The sequence below is a fragment of the Rhodotorula toruloides genome (genome assembly GCF_000320785.1).
Source record: "Rhodotorula toruloides NP11 unplaced genomic scaffold Scaffold6, whole genome shotgun sequence".
Taxonomy (NCBI): domain Eukaryota; kingdom Fungi; phylum Basidiomycota; class Microbotryomycetes; order Sporidiobolales; family Sporidiobolaceae; genus Rhodotorula; species Rhodotorula toruloides.
Genome location: NW_015622966.1, coordinates 743,743 through 759,395, shown reverse-complemented (window position 1 = coordinate 759,395; position 15,653 = coordinate 743,743). Strand labels below are relative to the sequence as shown.

At 63.1% G+C, this 15,653-nt stretch overlaps 6 protein-coding genes across 6 annotated transcripts; all 6 read left to right on the top strand.

Moving 5' to 3' along the window:
• Nucleotides 1-80: 80 nt before the first annotated feature.
• Nucleotides 81-1,340, top strand: RHTO_07382 (peptidyl-prolyl cis-trans isomerase-like 3; the record flags this gene model as incomplete). Its single annotated transcript, XM_016421040.1, has 11 exons — nucleotides 81-83; nucleotides 146-181; nucleotides 239-277; nucleotides 357-409; nucleotides 479-587; nucleotides 697-749; nucleotides 815-834; nucleotides 925-970; nucleotides 1,044-1,080; nucleotides 1,145-1,201; nucleotides 1,302-1,340. 11 exons carry the CDS (start codon nucleotides 81-83, stop codon nucleotides 1,338-1,340), a joined length of 492 nt encoding a protein of 163 aa, XP_016274767.1.
• A 346-nt stretch (nucleotides 1,341-1,686) lies between these two features.
• RHTO_07381 (indoleamine 2,3-dioxygenase) lies at nucleotides 1,687-3,453 on the top strand (the record flags this gene model as incomplete). Its single annotated transcript, XM_016421039.1, has 2 exons — nucleotides 1,687-2,079; nucleotides 2,146-3,453. The coding sequence occupies 2 exons, from the start codon at nucleotides 1,687-1,689 to the stop codon at nucleotides 3,451-3,453; spliced, it is 1,701 nt and encodes a 566-aa protein (XP_016274766.1).
• A 325-nt stretch (nucleotides 3,454-3,778) lies between these two features.
• RHTO_07380 (uncharacterized protein) lies at nucleotides 3,779-5,163 on the top strand (the record flags this gene model as incomplete). The annotated part of the gene is made up of 4 exons (XM_016421038.1): nucleotides 3,779-4,193; nucleotides 4,272-4,423; nucleotides 4,485-4,976; nucleotides 5,068-5,163. 4 exons carry the CDS (start codon nucleotides 3,779-3,781, stop codon nucleotides 5,161-5,163), a joined length of 1,155 nt encoding a protein of 384 aa, XP_016274765.1.
• A 351-nt stretch (nucleotides 5,164-5,514) lies between these two features.
• RHTO_07379 (Frequency clock protein) lies at nucleotides 5,515-9,016 on the top strand (the record flags this gene model as incomplete). The annotated part of the gene is made up of 5 exons (XM_016421037.1): nucleotides 5,515-5,712; nucleotides 5,800-6,141; nucleotides 6,197-6,218; nucleotides 6,278-6,383; nucleotides 6,442-9,016. The coding sequence occupies 5 exons, from the start codon at nucleotides 5,515-5,517 to the stop codon at nucleotides 9,014-9,016; spliced, it is 3,243 nt and encodes a 1,080-aa protein (XP_016274764.1).
• A 920-nt stretch (nucleotides 9,017-9,936) lies between these two features.
• RHTO_07378 (delta-1-pyrroline-5-carboxylate dehydrogenase) lies at nucleotides 9,937-12,112 on the top strand (the record flags this gene model as incomplete). The annotated part of the gene is made up of 9 exons (XM_016421036.1): nucleotides 9,937-10,101; nucleotides 10,170-10,346; nucleotides 10,404-10,508; nucleotides 10,572-10,711; nucleotides 10,765-11,177; nucleotides 11,237-11,384; nucleotides 11,450-11,792; nucleotides 11,862-11,892; nucleotides 11,967-12,112. 9 exons carry the CDS (start codon nucleotides 9,937-9,939, stop codon nucleotides 12,110-12,112), a joined length of 1,668 nt encoding a protein of 555 aa, XP_016274763.1.
• Nucleotides 12,113-12,672: 560 nt separating this feature from the next.
• RHTO_07377 (Mpe1-like protein) lies at nucleotides 12,673-15,386 on the top strand (the record flags this gene model as incomplete). Its single annotated transcript, XM_016421035.1, has 7 exons — nucleotides 12,673-12,847; nucleotides 13,098-13,345; nucleotides 13,487-13,602; nucleotides 13,694-13,854; nucleotides 13,913-14,129; nucleotides 14,189-14,699; nucleotides 14,769-15,386. The coding sequence occupies 7 exons, from the start codon at nucleotides 12,673-12,675 to the stop codon at nucleotides 15,384-15,386; spliced, it is 2,046 nt and encodes a 681-aa protein (XP_016274762.1).
• Nucleotides 15,387-15,653: the final 267 nt, after the last annotated feature.

Sequence of the window (15,653 nt, the reverse complement as noted above, 5' to 3'; positions counted from 1 at the left end):
AACAACTCGTCGCTCCGCGCTGCTCGCTTCGTTGAACTTTCGACTTGCTTCTCTTGACCTACTGAGACGCCTGCGAGACCATGGTGCGCTCCACAACGCTTCCTCGCCGCCCTCACCTCCGCTCATCGCCTCTCGCCTCGAGCAGTCTGTCACGCTGCACACGACACACGGCGAGCTCAAGGTGCGTGTACTGCTGTCCCTGGCTTCAGAGAAGCTGGCTGACTCGGCGTCTGCGCAGATTGAGGTGTTCTGCGAGGCGGTACCGAAGTGTGCAGAGGTTCGTCGAGATGCGGTCTCTCAGCTTGAAGCGCCATGAAGTGCTTGCAGCTGATACAGGGAGAGGTTCTTTCGAGCAGAACTTCCTGGCGCTGGCGGCAAGCGGGCAGTACGATGGCTGCCTCTTCCACCGGTCCGTCTCCTCCTCAACTCAACTCAAGTCCGTCCAACCCGCTTATGGACGAACCTTTCGCTCTCACAGGAATATCAAAGGATTCATGATTCAGACGGGAGACCCGACGGGGACGGGCAAGGGCGGGCAGTCGATCTGGGGACGACCATTCCCCGACGAGGTGCGGAGTACGCTCAAGGTGCGTTCCGCTTCTCCTGCGCTCACGAGGTCGTCAAATTCTCTCTGCAGAGCAGGGCAGACGACTCGATCCCAGCATTCGGGAAGTTGACATTGCTTGCGCAATCCAGTTCAACCAGCGAGGGATCGTGGCGATGGCCAACTCGGGACCCGATACGAACAAGTGGGTCGCCTCTGCACAGCTCATCCTTCCCACACAGAGGCTGACAGCATCACTCCGTCCCGCAGATCGCAATTCTTCATCACCTGTTCGTCCCGCTTCATCTGAGCCGGCGCTCTTCTCGGGCTGCGTCCTCTCGCTTCAGACGCTGACGCAGTGCGTCGCGGAATTGCTACAGACGCCAAGCAGCCTCACCTGGATACCAAGTACTCGATCTTCGGGCGGTAAGCCGCACCATCTGACTGCAATCCGTCTGCTTGTACTGACACCCTCTCCGCGTACCCCGCCCGCTTCCAGGGTAATTGACGGCACAGACACGACACTAGACGCGATGGTGCGAGCGCTCTGTCGCCCGTCCGACCAGACGTCGCAAGCTGATACTCCCTCTGTTCCAACAGGAAAAGGTGCCCGTCAACGACAAGATGCGGCCGCTGCAGCCAATCAAGATTGAGCGGGTGAGTCGGGTCGTCCTGCCCAGACGGAGCCAGCCCTACGGCGACTGCTCTCGTCTGCACCTGGGCTCGAGCGCTCACACGACCGCTTCCTCACCCGCAGGTCGAGATCCACGCGAATCCGCTCGCGGAAAAGGCATGACCCGACACGCCCGAGTGCACTGTAACTCCCTGCCCCTGTATCGATGCCTCCCTTTCGCAATCTCGCGCTGGCAAAGGATTTCGATGTGGACCTCCGGCTTCGCGGTGGCCAACCTTGGACTGGCTCGCCCTCACACTTTGCTCTGCTTGTGCTGGTTCGATTCGTCGAGATCTGGCTTGATCAGGACCACTGCCGCACGCTCAGCCAGCCAAGCCGCTGCCCGCTTGTCCCGCTTCATCCCGACGCCGAACTCCCATCGCCTCATCTCTGTCAGCATCGCACGGCTCTCCCTCCCTCGCCAGGCTGCTCTTGACCGCCTGACCGGCACACACGCGAACAAGACGCCATGGCAGCCACCTCGTCCCGACCGGCAGCGCGGCGCGTCCCCTTCCCCATCTTCGAAGACGAGTCCAAGCCGCTCGACCTCTCGACCCTCCCATCGGACCACTTCCTCGCCCAGCGACCCGTCACTCCGCCCCGTCCCGAGTCGGTCATCGACGAGGCCAACTGGGCCGACCGCGCGAGGCCAGACACTTCGTCGCTTGCCGCTGCAGACTACGACGTCTCGGTCGCAACAGGGTTTTTGCCGCCCGAGGAGCCTGTGCAGACGCTGCGAGGGGTTGGACACGGATGGGACGAGGTGGAGAATGCGCTCGAGCGGGCGCAGGAGGAGGCAGCGAGCATGCCGGGCGGAGGTGTCGGCAAGCTCAGCGAAGGATGGCGGGAGAGCGTGCGCAGGGTGAGTCCGGTTCCGAGCTCTCGACGGCTTGTGCAAGCTCCCGCTAATGTGCCATCTTTTCCACAGCTCCCCCGCGCCTCGGTCGACGTCCTGGCGACGCTGCCGATGATCCGCCGCGCGCACACGCTCCTCGCCCACATCGAGCACTTCTACATGCACTCGACTTTCCCTTCCCAGACTGTCGTCTGCGCATCCATCGCCGCTCCCCTCGTTGAAGTCAGCGACCGCCTCGGCCTCCCGCCCATCCTTACTTACGCCGACACCGTCTTGTGGACCTGGAAAATGACCGACAAGTCGCTCGGCCTCCGCGCCGACAACCTCGAGATCACGACGACCTTCACCTCGACGCCCTCCGAGCGCGCCTTCTTCCTCCTCTCGCTCTTCTGCGAGCTCCACGGCCCGTCAATCCTCCGCCTCATGTCGTCGACCCTCGACGAGTCTTTCTTCGCCGACTCGATCGCTCTCGCCCGTATCGCGACCTACCTAAACTCGATCTCGGCTCTCATCGACGAGTTGACGGCTCTCATGGCTGGCGCGACCCGCGGTCCGTTCGGTCCCGAGGGGAGGGAGCGCATCTCGCCCGAGGCGTTCTACTGGGAGATCAGGCCGTGGTTCAACGGTGGAAAGTGGACGTTTGAGGGAGTCGGCAAGAACGGAGAGGACAAGGTGATGGAATGGGGAGGACCGTCGGCCGGACAGTCGAGTCTCGTCCATGCGCTCGACGTCTTCCTCGGCGTCGACCACGCGCCTCGTCACGGTCACGCGCAGTCGAGTGCAGACAAAGCGAACGGCCACGAATCGCAAGGCTTCCCCAACACCTTTGTCGAGCCGCCTTCTCCGACCGCCGCCTCGTCCTCCAAGCCCGCTCCTCCCGCCATCGTCGTCGACAAAGCCGCTCTGCACAAAGCGCCCTCGGATGAGACCTTCATGCAGCGCATGTCGCACTACATGCCAGGCCACCACCGCGCTTTCCTCCGGCACCTCGAGTCGCTGCACCACCCGAACCCGTCCGCACCCAACGCGCCCGTTCTCCCCTCCCTTCGCAAGCTCGCCAAGCGCCATCCGGCCGAACTCGGACAGGCGTACGACGGCGCCGTCGCGGCGATGAAGCGCTTCAGGGACCAGCACATGCGGCTTGCGACGGTCTTCATCGTGCAGCAGGCGAGGAGGGAGCCTGCGCGCGAGTCGGTGCACTGGGCCGAGTGGGAGGCCAAGCGCGTTAAGAAAGAGGCGGAGAAGGAGGAGCGCAGGAGGTTGGGCCTGGTCGAGGGCGCGAAGAGGGAGGCGATTGCGGGAACGGGAGGGACAGACCTCGTCACGTTCCTCAAGCGGTGCCGCGAGCGTACCGTCGAGGCGTTGCTGCAGCAGGAGTGAGGCGTTCGTGTCGTTTCGTTCTTTCCGAGCCGTGTTGTCGTTGTCCTTTCTCTAGACTTTTTCGTACCTCTGTTCCTCGTCTGTCCTAGACCATCAGTAACTCGCAGTGTGCACTCTCTCGTCTTCTCTGAACCGTCTGCAGCTTTTCTGCCTTCGTCCGACGCCGCGTGGTCCGCACCACCGCCCGCTCACCTTTCTTCCGCTTCGTCCAGCCGCTCGCTTCGCTCGTGCGCCGCTTGGACTTGCTCAGCGGCTCGTAGAAGGCCTCACGCGCCCCGGCCGAGCCACCCGCCGTCCACATACGCCGCCGCTGCGCTCCTCGACCATGTCCGACTCGCCTTCCATCTCGCCGGTCACGATCCCTTACCCAGCGCTCGTAGCAGGCGACGCCTCCCTCCCCGAGCTCATCAAGAAGGGCTTCGACTCGTCTCCCGAATCCCTCGGCCTGATCATCATCTCCGACCTCCCCCCTTCGTTCCCTCACCTCCGTCGCCGCCTGCTCCTCCTCTCGAACGCATTCGCTTCGTTGCCTGAAGAAACGCGCGAGAAGTATGCGCACCCGCAGTCGAACTACAGTTATGGATGGTCGCACGGCAAGGAGATCCACAACGGCCGGCCGGACAGGTTGAAGGGGTCTTTCTATAACAACCCGAGCCAGGATATCACGCCGGGCTTGCATGAGGGTGACGAGGCAGTGCGGAATATCTGGCCGGAGGAGAAGGGCGTCGAGGACTTTGAGGGTGAGCAGCGATACGGTTCTCTCGTCTCGCTCTCGCATGAAGAGCTGACAAGACGCGGGAGCACCGTCGTGTGCACAGTCGCGTTCAAGGAGCTCTGCGCGCTGATGGTCAAGATTGGTGAGCTGGTCGGTGCAGCGTGTGACCAGTTTGTCGGCAAGACGGCGTCGAAGAAAACGGTCGAGCAGCTCGTCCGGGAGAGCCACTCGTCCAAGGCTCGGTTGCTTCACTACGTGCGTACACAACCCTTGGCGCTCCGGCTAGGGCTGAACTGACTGACTCGCCATCGTACAGTTCCCGCGAGAAGGCGAACCGTTTTCCCTCCCTCCTTCGTCCTCGGTCGAAGACGCCGCCCTCAATGTCGACGAGGTCGACGACTCGTGGTGCGGCACGCACATCGACCACTCACTCCTGACCGTCCTCTGCCCGTCGATGTACCTCTTCCACCCGACCCCCCGCGCCTCGTCTTCCTCTACCGCCCCGCTCGACCCGCTCGTCATCCCGTCGCCCTCTCGCTCCACCGGTCTCTTCATCAAGACTCGAGCGGGCAAGGTCGTCCAAGCGACCATTCCCGAGAACTGCGTCGCCCTCCAGACAGGCGAGACGGTCGAGCTCCTCACCTCGCGACGACTCGCCGCGACGCCGCATTTCGTGAATGCGACGGCTGCGACGCTGGGACGGAACGCGCTGGAGGCGATCGAGCGGAAGAAGGAAGAGGAGCCGGAGACTTGGGGGAAGGTCGAGAGCGGGACGGTGAGCAGGGAGACGCTGGCGGTGTTCTTGCAGGTGCGTGCAGGACCGCTTGTGACTGTCGGTTCAATCAGACTCTCGAGACAGATCGCGGCGCTGACTCCATCTTGTTCCTCGCCTGCACCAGCCCAACCACAACGAGGTTGTCGCAGAAGACGGCGAGACGTTCGGCCAGTTTTCTACGCGGGTGTTCAAGCGGCACTACGAGGAGGCGAGCAAGTAGGCGTACAGTATTGCAAGGCTCATCATCGCCTCGCATCGAGCAGACGACATAAGGAGGAGTTCAAGCAACAACAAGCAAGCAAAAGCAAGCAAGAAGACTCGCCTCAGGCTTGCCCTGTCTTTAGACGCCGCCTTGCTTCGCCAGACCGTTGCTGCAAGTGTTCTTGTCGTGTCTGCGTCACCGCGCTGGCTCCACGCTGCTCTGCTCGAGAGAAGGAAAATGGCCGACCCCTGACGTTCTTCGCCGCCCGTTCGCTCGCCTGTTCAAGGGGTTCCGCTCCTCACGCTCGCTCTCGCCTGGCTGCGCTGCTTGACTGAGGCTACAGACACAGCTGATTGGCACACCACGGCGATGCCGTCCTCAGGCGGCTACGATGGCTCGTCGTCGTCCGGGAAGCGAGTCCTCCACCCGGCCATCGAGCGGGTCAGGCTCGACACCGTCGGCGGGGCGGCGCAGGACAGGGACAGCAGGGGCAAGGCGCGTGCAGCAGACGTCGCACCGAGCGACTCGAGCGCGTCGAGCCTGCCACGGCCAGCGATGCACACTTCGGTGAGCTGGCCAACTTCATCTCTCCCGCGCGAATCGTCGTTCACCACGCCCTTCGTGTGCCCGTGCGTGCGCGCCGTGCTTCTCCAGCAGCCTACAAACGCACCCCAGTCGTCCTCGTCCGGCCCCTCGCGACATGTGGGCAGCTCAGTCAACCCCGGCACCGTCTCGTCGACCACTCGCCGGCTAGGCGCGCTGGGCATCCCGCTCCCTTCTTCCGACGACGAACTCCTTGACGGAGAACCCTCGTTTCTCTGCGAGACCGACTCGCTCGGAGGGAACCCGCCAGGCTCGCCACTCGTGCCAATACACGAGGCGCAGGAAGTGGCGAGCTACAGTCGAGGCGGGAGTACGCGGTCGGGTCTGAGCACGCGCAACGGCGAGCAGTTTGACGGCGGCGCTTTCGTCTCGGAGGAGAGCTTTCGGGATATCGTGCGTTTCTCGCTGCCTTCTCTCCTGACCTACGGGCTGACTCTTCTCTCTCCAGGTCGACGACCTCACGCTTGAGAGTGCGTAACGGATCCTCAGGAGGTACTGGGTAGTCCGCTGACCCACCTGCCGGCCGCAGATCAAAAGCTCAAGGCGCGACTGAAACGATTCGAGTCGGCTCGAGTACCGACAAACCTGCGGAAGGAGCGATTGTTCGAAGTCCGCTTCTTCGACGGTCTGCCCAAGTGCGTTCTACTCGATCCGTACCGCTGCTCCGATGGTGTTGACAGTTCCCGCCCACAGAGCGAAACGACGAGAGATCGAGTCCTTCCTGACTGACTACGTCCAATCCTTCTCCAACTCTACCTCTGGCGACTACACCGACTCCTCTCGTATCAACACGACCGGCAACTCCAGCTCGCACGACCACACCGAATCGACCTCGTCCCTCGGCGCGACTTTGCGATCCTTGCGAAGCTCGGAAAAGGAGGCGTTGCAGGTTGTCGTCGACCCGGCTGCGAGACGGGAGAACTCCACGAGTGGAGGGAGCGGGTCTGGATCAGGCAGCGGGAGTGGGAAGCGGTCGGGTAGTGGAGACGGGACAGGTTCTGGTGGCGAGAAGCGCAAGAAGCGGCGACTCACCTCTGCGGCGCCTAACTCGGTCGCTCCTCTTGGCACCGTCTCCAGCGTCGCCCTCCCCGACCCTCCACCCCTCCTCCGCCGACCAACCGACATCTTTCCTCCCGAGCGCGATATCCTCGCTGCGCCCTCCGCTCCGCCTATCGAGACCGTCTCGCGCATGGGCACGGGTAGCGGCATCCGCATCTCGGAACCGCACAACCGCAAACGGCGACGAACACCGGCCGCCTCGCCTGAAGCAGCCGCGACGACGCCTGATCGACCTCGACTCCAGCAGGCGGGTAGCTGGGAGGGTTCTGTCGGCAGCAGCGCTGGCGTGCCGGATCCCGACCGGCTCGAAGACCTCATCGTCGAGCTTATCGAGCGCCTCTTCTTCGAGTCGCTGCCTGTCGAGGGCGTCGCCGGCCCGCAGACCCCGCCTCAGAACCCGCTCAACAGCGACCCTATTCCCCTTCCCGCCAAATCTTCCACCAACACGCAGTACCTCCGCAACATGCTCGCCGCCGACGAGATTACCGCGACCGGCGGCTGGCTCTACCTCAACCTCGTTTCGACCATGGCGGCGCTGCACCGGCTCAACGTCAGCGTCGGCACCGTCCGACATGCCCTTCGCACGAAGAGCAAGCTGGTCGAGGTCAGTAACGACGGGACAAAGATCCGCTGGCACGGACCCTCGAGCAAGCCGCTCAAGCAGCCTGGCGATGCGGATCAACCGGACGTGCAGATGGGCGATATGGAGGACAACAGCATCGAGGCGACACGGATTGAGGGTGCGGAGGAGGAAGAGCGCGAGCGCAAGCGCGACGCGCACAGCAGGCCTTCCAACTCGACCGCGTCGAGCGACGATAACGACGAACCCGACTCGATGTTTGACGAGCGACCTGGCGCGCGGGAGAATGCGGCTGGCAGCGGCAGCGGCCAGCTCCTTTCGGGCTCGCGCAGGTCGACGGCGCCGACTTCGCAGATGCCGTCTGGCGGATCGAAGAACGGTTCGAGCTCGAACAGCGGAACGAGGGGCGAGAAACGCTCATTTGCGTCGCACGAGACGGGCGCTTCCGCTCCTGCCCGGTTGCAGCAGGGCATGGCGCCTACTCAGCCGGTCAAGAGCAGCTCGCTCCGCCATTCGGTCGAGGAGGTGTCGTCTTCCGGCGGCGGCGTGCGGAGCGAAGGCGACGCTCCTGCCGTCGAGGCGCTCGGCGCGACCGCTAACGACGGCGCCTCGAAGCGAGTCCTGTACACCCCACTCTTCGTCCGCCGCAACGACTCGGCATCCGAGGATGACGAGTCGGCGAGCGACGGTGGTTCTGCCGGCTCCAAGCCCAAGCGGAAGAAGATCTACGACGCCGGCGTCGTCTTTTTCGCGAACGACCTTTTTTACTCGGACCTGTCGGGCGACACGCTCGGCCGTACGCAGCTCCGCCTCGCTCAGGCCGATGACGACTACTCGTCCTCGCGGCCGTTCTTGGGCGATTCGTCGTTGACCGGCGCTGAGTGGACGAGCGCTGCCGCGACCTCCCGCACTCGTTCCGACTTTACGCCCATGAGCGAGAGCGGCGGAAGTGTTCGCTCCTCTCGCAGCCAGGAGAAGGCGACCGAAGACGTCGAGATGGCCGAAGACGAGCCGCACATCCCTTCGCTCGACACCGAAGCAGGATGGGACGGGATCGACGACGTCCCCTTGCACTCCTGCGCCCCGCTAGCCGGCGAGACCGACATCTTCACCATCACGCCTTACCCTGCCTTGCACGTCTCGGCCATGAGCGACGTCACCGCCGCAGACCACTTCACCACGCACGTCAAGCTCCACCACCCTTACCTCCCTTCCTCCGTCTCCCGCACCGACTTGCCCAAGCGTCTCCGCCCTTCGTTCGCATCTTGTCTCCCCGCATCTCTCGCATCGCACAAACACGCCGCAACGCCTCTCCTCGTTCCCACCTACCTCGCAACGCACACCCTCGACCACCACCCCGCCATTCGCGTCCGCTTCCCCCGCCTCCGCCTGCGCATGTCGTCCGCGACGTCCGACTCGGAAGACGAAGACGCCTCGGCAGCTGGATGGACTGGCTCGCCGACGTCGTCCCAGCTTCGCCGACTGCCGGCAGCCGGCGGCGGAGACTACCTCATGTCGCTCGCGCTCCCGCTCAACACCTGGGCACCACAAACACGACGCTCTACGAGCAGCGACGAGCGCGCGAGCGAGGCCGTCGGGACGGGCGATTCGCGCATCACTCTCGACTGAACTTGCACCTCTCTTTCGTTGTTTATACCCCTCTTTTCTGGGCTCTTTGGCGCAATACCGCAGATCCGAATATCATGTTGATCCTCTTCCCCTCTCACATCGTAGCCTGTATCGTGGAGACTCTGCATCGTGTCGTTGACCCGCGACTTGGCCTCGCTTCGTCCTTTGCTTGGCTCTCCTGCAGGCTGGCTGCTTCGCTGCGTCTGCTGTTCTCGCTGGCATCACTTCGCACCCTCATCGGACCGCTCGGAGCGACAGCGCTCTCGCTCGCTTGAGTTGACGGTTTCCTGAACCTCTTTCTCGCTCGCGAACAGCTCTCCCTCCACCACAGCGTCTCCTTCCACCGCTACTTCCTGCCCACTGTGAGTTCCTCATCTCCAGACTGCAGACTGGCCTTCTTCGCTGCTGCACCGACGCGCGAGGCTGGGAGTCGACGAGTGAACGGTTCGCTCGGATCGTTCACGGCGACTCGAGGGCGGGTTTGTGGGCTTCTTTGCGACTCAGCGGGTCTGTCGAAGGGTAGAGGAGCGCATCAGGTTCTCCACGACGGCTCAGACGAGGCCAGGGAGGTCTTTCTCGCAGTCGAAGGACTATCGCTCGCCAGCGACGGCACCTGGAGGATTCGGTTCAGCTGGACTCGCTTCCATTCGAGCTTGATACCCTCGGGACACGCGCTGTGCACACTCTGCTTGTATGCGATACGGGCGAGGGTGAGCGCATGCGGGAATCGTCGGCAAAGGCAGGCTTTGGCCGCCTCGCCGCCGTGCCGCGACTTTGCGGTTCTCCCTCCTCCCGCTTCCTTTTCCGCACACCCTTGCACCCGTATGTCCTCACGAGCAGCAGCCAGAGCTCTCTCAGGACCACTGCTGACCCTCGCACGCTCGCGCCATATCCAAACCCGCCTCTTCCAGCCCGCAACCATGTCCGTCTCGACAAACGCTATCTTCAAGCTCCCCACCGTCAAGAACGAGCCCAACTTCAACTATGCGCCAGGCAGCCCTGAGCGCGCAGCTCTCAAGAAGGCCCTCGCCGAGCTCGAGGCCGCCGCGCCGTTCGAGGTGCCCGCGTTCGTTGGCGGCAAGGAGGTGCGTCGCACGCCTTATCGCGGTCGCCTGTGCAGCCGAGATGGTGGCTGACCACTATACGTGTGCAGGTAAAGGTCTCGGGCGAGCGCACTGAGCAGCCCATGCCCCACAACCACAAGAAGGCGCTCTGCACTTTCGGAACCTCGACTCCTGACCTTGCCAGCCAGGCTATCGAGGCTGCACTCGCTGCTCAGCCCGAGTGGGAGGCTATGCCTTTCAACGACCGCGCAGCCATCTTCTTGAGGGTGCGCGCGAGATGACTACCTTCGCCTCGAACGAATCGCTAACTCGGTTCTTTGCAGGCTGCCGACCTTATCAGCGGCAAGTACCGCGCCAAGATCTGCGCTGCTACCATGCTCGGCCAGGGCAAGAACGTCTGGCAGGCTGAGATTGACGCTGCCGCCGAGGTGAGCATCGCGAACTCGTCTTTCGCTGCGATAGAGCGCTAACTTCCGCTTCTCGTCTGCCAGCTCGCCGACTTCTTCCGCTTCGGCGCCGCTCAGGTCGAGCAGCTCTACGCGATGCAGCCGACCGAGAACTCGCCTGGCGTCTGGAACCGCACCGAGTACCGCCCTCTCGAGGGCTTCGTCTTTGCTGTTACCCCCTTCAAGTGCGTACAACTCGTCCTTTCTTGACGACTCTTACCTGACGAGTACTCTGCAGCTTCACTGCTATCGGCGGTAACCTCGTCGGCGCCCCCGCGCTCACCGGAAACGTCCTTGTCTGGAAGCCGTCGCCCATGGCGACCTACGCCTCCTGGCTCGTCTTCCAGATCCTCCTCGAGGCCGGGCTCCCCAAGAACGTCATCCAGTTCCTTCCCTGCCCGAACGGCGACGCGACCATCTCGCTCGTCGACCGCGTCCTCTCGCACCGCATGTTCGCCGGTCTCCACTTCACCGGCTCGACCCACGTCTTCCGCCACCTCTGGCAGAAGATTGGCAACAACATCAACAACTACCTTAGCTACCCCCGCATCGTCGGCGAGACCGGCGGAAAGAACTTCCAGCTCGTCCACCCCTCCGCCAACGTCCGTGCCGCCGTCACCGGTGCCATCCGTGGTGCCTTCGAGTACCAGGGTGCGTGAGACCATGGGCGTACTCCCGCGTACCCAAGCTGACGCTGCTCCAACTCGCAGGCCAGAAGTGCTCGGCTCTCTCGCGTCTCTACGTCCCGAGGGGCCTGTGGGAGGGCGAGGGCAAGTTCAAGGAGATTCTCCTCTCCGAGACTGCCAAGATCACCCTCGGTCCCGTCACCGAGTTTGAGCACTTCATGGGTCCCGTCATGTGCATCACCCCGCGTCTCCGTCATCCCGCTTCCTTCGGCTGACCTTCACTTGTGCCGCCCCCAGCTCGCAGGCTTCGTTCGACAAGTGCCTCAGCTACGTAGAGAAGGCCAAGCAGGCTGGTGGCGAGGTCCTCGCTGGCGGCAAGGGCGACGCGTCGAGCGGTTACTACGTCGAGCCGACCATCATCCTGACCAAGGACCCTCGCTCGCCCACCATGGTCGACGAGATCTTCGGCCCGGTTCTCACTGTCTACATCTACGAGGACGACCAGTTTGAGGAGACGTGCAAGTTGATCGACCAGACGACGACTTACGCCCTCACCGGTTGCATCTTCTCGGACGACCGTGCCGCGACCGTCAAGGCTGGCGCTCTCCTCCGCCACGCTGCGGGTAACTACTACATCAACGTGCGTTCAGCAGTCACTAATTTCGAGACTGGCGGAACGAGGCGAAGCTGACTTTTCCTCCGGAAACAGGACAAGTCGACTGGAGCGGTCGTTGGTGCTCGTGAGTTTCCATCTCAGGGGTCCCAGAAGACCCTTTTCCTGCAGTTGCATCGCGCTGAAACCCTTTTCTCGCAGAGCCTTTCGGTGGGGCGCGCGGGTCGGGCACGAACGACAAGGCAGGGTCCATGAGCATCTTCTTCCGTTTTGTCCAGGCCCGCTCCGTGAAGGAGTCCTTCTCCCCGCCCGAGTCCTTCCCTTACCCGTCGAACCAGCGCGATTAAACGCAGTTGCGGGAGATGAGGGAACGCAGGAGGAGGAGAAGGAGGAGGAGAAGGGTTTTCCCTCGCCTGTAGTTGTACAAAATCAGCAACGCTTTTGCTCTCACTGCCTCCCCAAGGTCTTCTGTGACCCTAGCGAGTCCAACGAGAGCGAAGGAAGCCGTTGCCGCCGTGTGAGGCCGTCTCCAAGTCGGCGAGGAGGCGGAGATCTGCTCTCTCGCTCGTACTCACCACTCCGCCTGCTCACATCGCCCAACGACGCTTGCGAACGGACTCAACGAGCTCAAAGATCGTCTCTGCAGCACCTACACGCCCACGCACGCCCTCGCATCGCCTCTCTCGACCACATAGTCACCACACACCGGCTCCTCCCAACCTCGTTCACGCAGCGCTCGCGAGCAGGATAGACAGCACGTAGTCTGGGATTCTTGCACTTTGAGCTAGCTTTCAGCCCGTCCCGCTGTCGCGCCTCGTCTCATCGCCACCTCACACATCCCCCTCCTCATCACCCTCGCCTTCCGCCGCCGCTCGACAGCTTCTGACCTTCTCCACGCGCCGCTGAGATGTCGTCCTCGTTCGTCTTCTACAAGTTCAAGTCGCAGCGCGAGCCTTCGCGGATCGCGTTCGACGGGACGGCCATCTCGGTCTTTGACCTCAAGAAGGAGATCATTGCCGAGAACAAGATGGGCAAGGGCGCCGACTTTGACTTTGCTATCTATCACGCCGATACCGAGGAAGGTGCGTGCCCGTCTCGTTGCGCTTTCTCCTCTTCCCTCCCTTCTTTTCCTCTTCTCCCCTCCGGAGCGGCGTGTGCTGTACGAGCCTCTGTACCGTGTTTCTGGCCGTCGAGTGATATTGGCGCTTGCCCGTCTTGCCGCAATCAACTCGTCGCTTTGCGATCGCCGCCCGTCCCTCCAGCCTCATGTCGAGCAGTTGGTCCAGTCTCGCGAGGAACCGTACTGACCCAGCGGCCCTCTTTCGCGAGCAGAGTACACCAAGGACCACGAGCTGATTCCTCGCTCGACGTCCGTCATCGCCCGCCGACTTCCGCCCTCGAGGCCCGGGCGAGGCAACGCCTTGAAGTACATGGCGGGTACGGAGGAGAGCGGCGTGGGACTGCAGGCGGGGCGTGGAGCGGCGCCGGAGCCGCGAGGAGGTGTCGGAAGCGGATTCAGCAAGGACATGTTCACGAAGCGCTTTGACGGCCGCGAAGATGCCCGCCCTTCTGCTGCTCAGGTTCGTTCCGGTTCTGTTGCGGCCGAGTATCGCTCTCGTGCGTGTTCCAGCAATCAGAGTCCTTATCATTGTTTCGTCGTCCCGTCTCCTCTCCTTCTCTCGCTCGTTCCCGCCGACCGTCTCTTCCTTGCGACTCGATAGGATTCGCCTCAGGTCCAGATTCCCGCCGCCGCTCCAACAGACGAAGCTTCCGCCATGGCTGCCATGTTCGCCGCGACCAACTCGCAGTGGCAGCAGACGCAGGAGCAGATGTCGCAGTAAGTCCCGCCCTTCGAGTAGCGAAGACGCTTCGGTTGTTCGATTGACAGGTCTCGCTTTGTTCTTTGCTGACGATATCTTCATCCGCAGCGCTACGCCCGTCTATCGCAATCCTCCGCCCGGAAACCGACCACACGGCCAAGGTCCCGGTCGTTCCGGAGACGGCGGAAACCGCCCTTCGTTCCGCGACTCTGGCATGGCTCACAAGCCTCCTCCGCCTGGCTACATCTGCTATCGCTGCGGCCAGAAAGGTGCGTCGCAGCTCGTCCCTTAGTCTCCTTCGCACGACTCAGCGCCTCTTTTCGATAGGTCACTGGATCCAGGAGTGCCCGACCAATGGCGACGCCGCCTACGACAATCGGCCACGTATCAAGCGCACGACGGGTATTCCGAAGTCGTTCTTGACCGAGGTGCAAGGTCCGCAAGTCGCGACGGGCGAGGAAGGCGACGGACCGGCGACGAACGGCGTCAAGTCGGGGATCATGGTCACGGCCGAAGGTGGCTTCGTCGTCGCTCGCCCCGACAGGTGCGTTGCAAGGGCTCTCTAATGCGCTCGCAGCCTGTTTGACGACTTCGCTCCCGCAGCGCCTCGTGGCTCGCCCACCGCGCCCTCACCGCCAACCTCTCCGCCAACGACATCCAGAACCTCGCTCCAACCGATCCGGACCTCACCTGTCCCGTCTGCTCCAAGCTCCTTCGCGACGCCATGCTCACGCCCTGCTGCTCGACGTCGTTCTGCGACGAGTGCGTCACAAACGCCCTGCTCGACAACGACATGCTCTGCCCCGAGTGCGAGACGCGCGTCAAGAGTCTCGAGAAGCTCAAGCCTGACGAAGGGCGGCGCGAGCGCGTCACCAAGTATGTCGACGAGATGATGCAGGCGAGCAAGGAGGCGGCCGAGGAGGAGCGGAAGAAGCTTGAGGCAGAGGAGGAGCAGCGCAAGGCGGCTGAAGCGAAGCGCAAGGCTGAGGAAGAGGCTGCGGCAGAGAAGGCGGCCGAGAACGGCGAGAACGGCGAGTCGCAGGATAAGGAGGCGGTCAAGGAGGAGGATGTCAAGAAGGAGGAGGAGGAGCTGTTCCCGGCCAAGCCTGAAGAGGTGCGTCACGCTTTGCTCCTTTCGCGCCTGCTTATCCCGAGCGCCGGCTGAACGTCGTGTTACACGCAGATTCTCAACCCTCGCAAACCCCGACCAGGCGAGGAGATCAAGCCGATCGCTCCAGCAGGCTCGCCCGCTCCAGCCGACTCCGTCAAGTCTGAACCCGCAGCATCGGCATCGCCGCCTCGAGCTCCGTCGGCAACGCCAGGTCTCCCCGCCGTCCCGCAAATCCCGCCCGGTGCGCTGCAAGCCCAGCAGTTGCGCCAGCAGCAGCAGCTTCGCGCGCAACAGCAGCAGCAGATGCTCGCGATGCAACAGCAGCAAATGATGGGCGGCGGGGCAGGCGGCATGGGCGGCATGCCCTCGCCTCAGATGATCCAGCAGCAGATGTTCCAGCTGTCGGCGATGCTGCAGAACCCGGGTCTGCCTCCGCCGATGCGGATGCAGCTCCAGGCGCAGCTTCAGCAATGCCAGATGATGCTCGTCCAGATGCAGCAGCGGATGGCGATGGGTATGCACGGAGGGCGGCCCGGAATGATGGGTGGGATGTCGCCGATGATGGGCGGGATGCAGCAGGGCGGTGGTGGCATGTCTCCCGCGGGTGCGTCTGGAGGAGCTGGGCAGAAGCGAGGGAGGGAGGAGGAGGGGGACGGATCTCCCGCTGCGAAGAAGACGGAGGTGGCTTGAAGGACGGTGGACGGTTTCTGCGCATTGTCTCTATCTCCCCCCTGCATTGCAATCCTGCATCCGCACGAATCATTCTGAGGCGCAGACGGAGAGCGAGCTGCGTCGCCAGTCGAGAGTCGAGAGGGGGAGAAGTCCGTTCCCCAGCAGTCGCTGTCGCTGGTCACGAGCACGACGTGCGACACTGCAGACTCTCTGCGCTCAGCAAATACCGCATCCTTTGCTCCAGTCGAATGCTCGTTGCAGCCCTCCAGTCCTTGCTCAACCCTC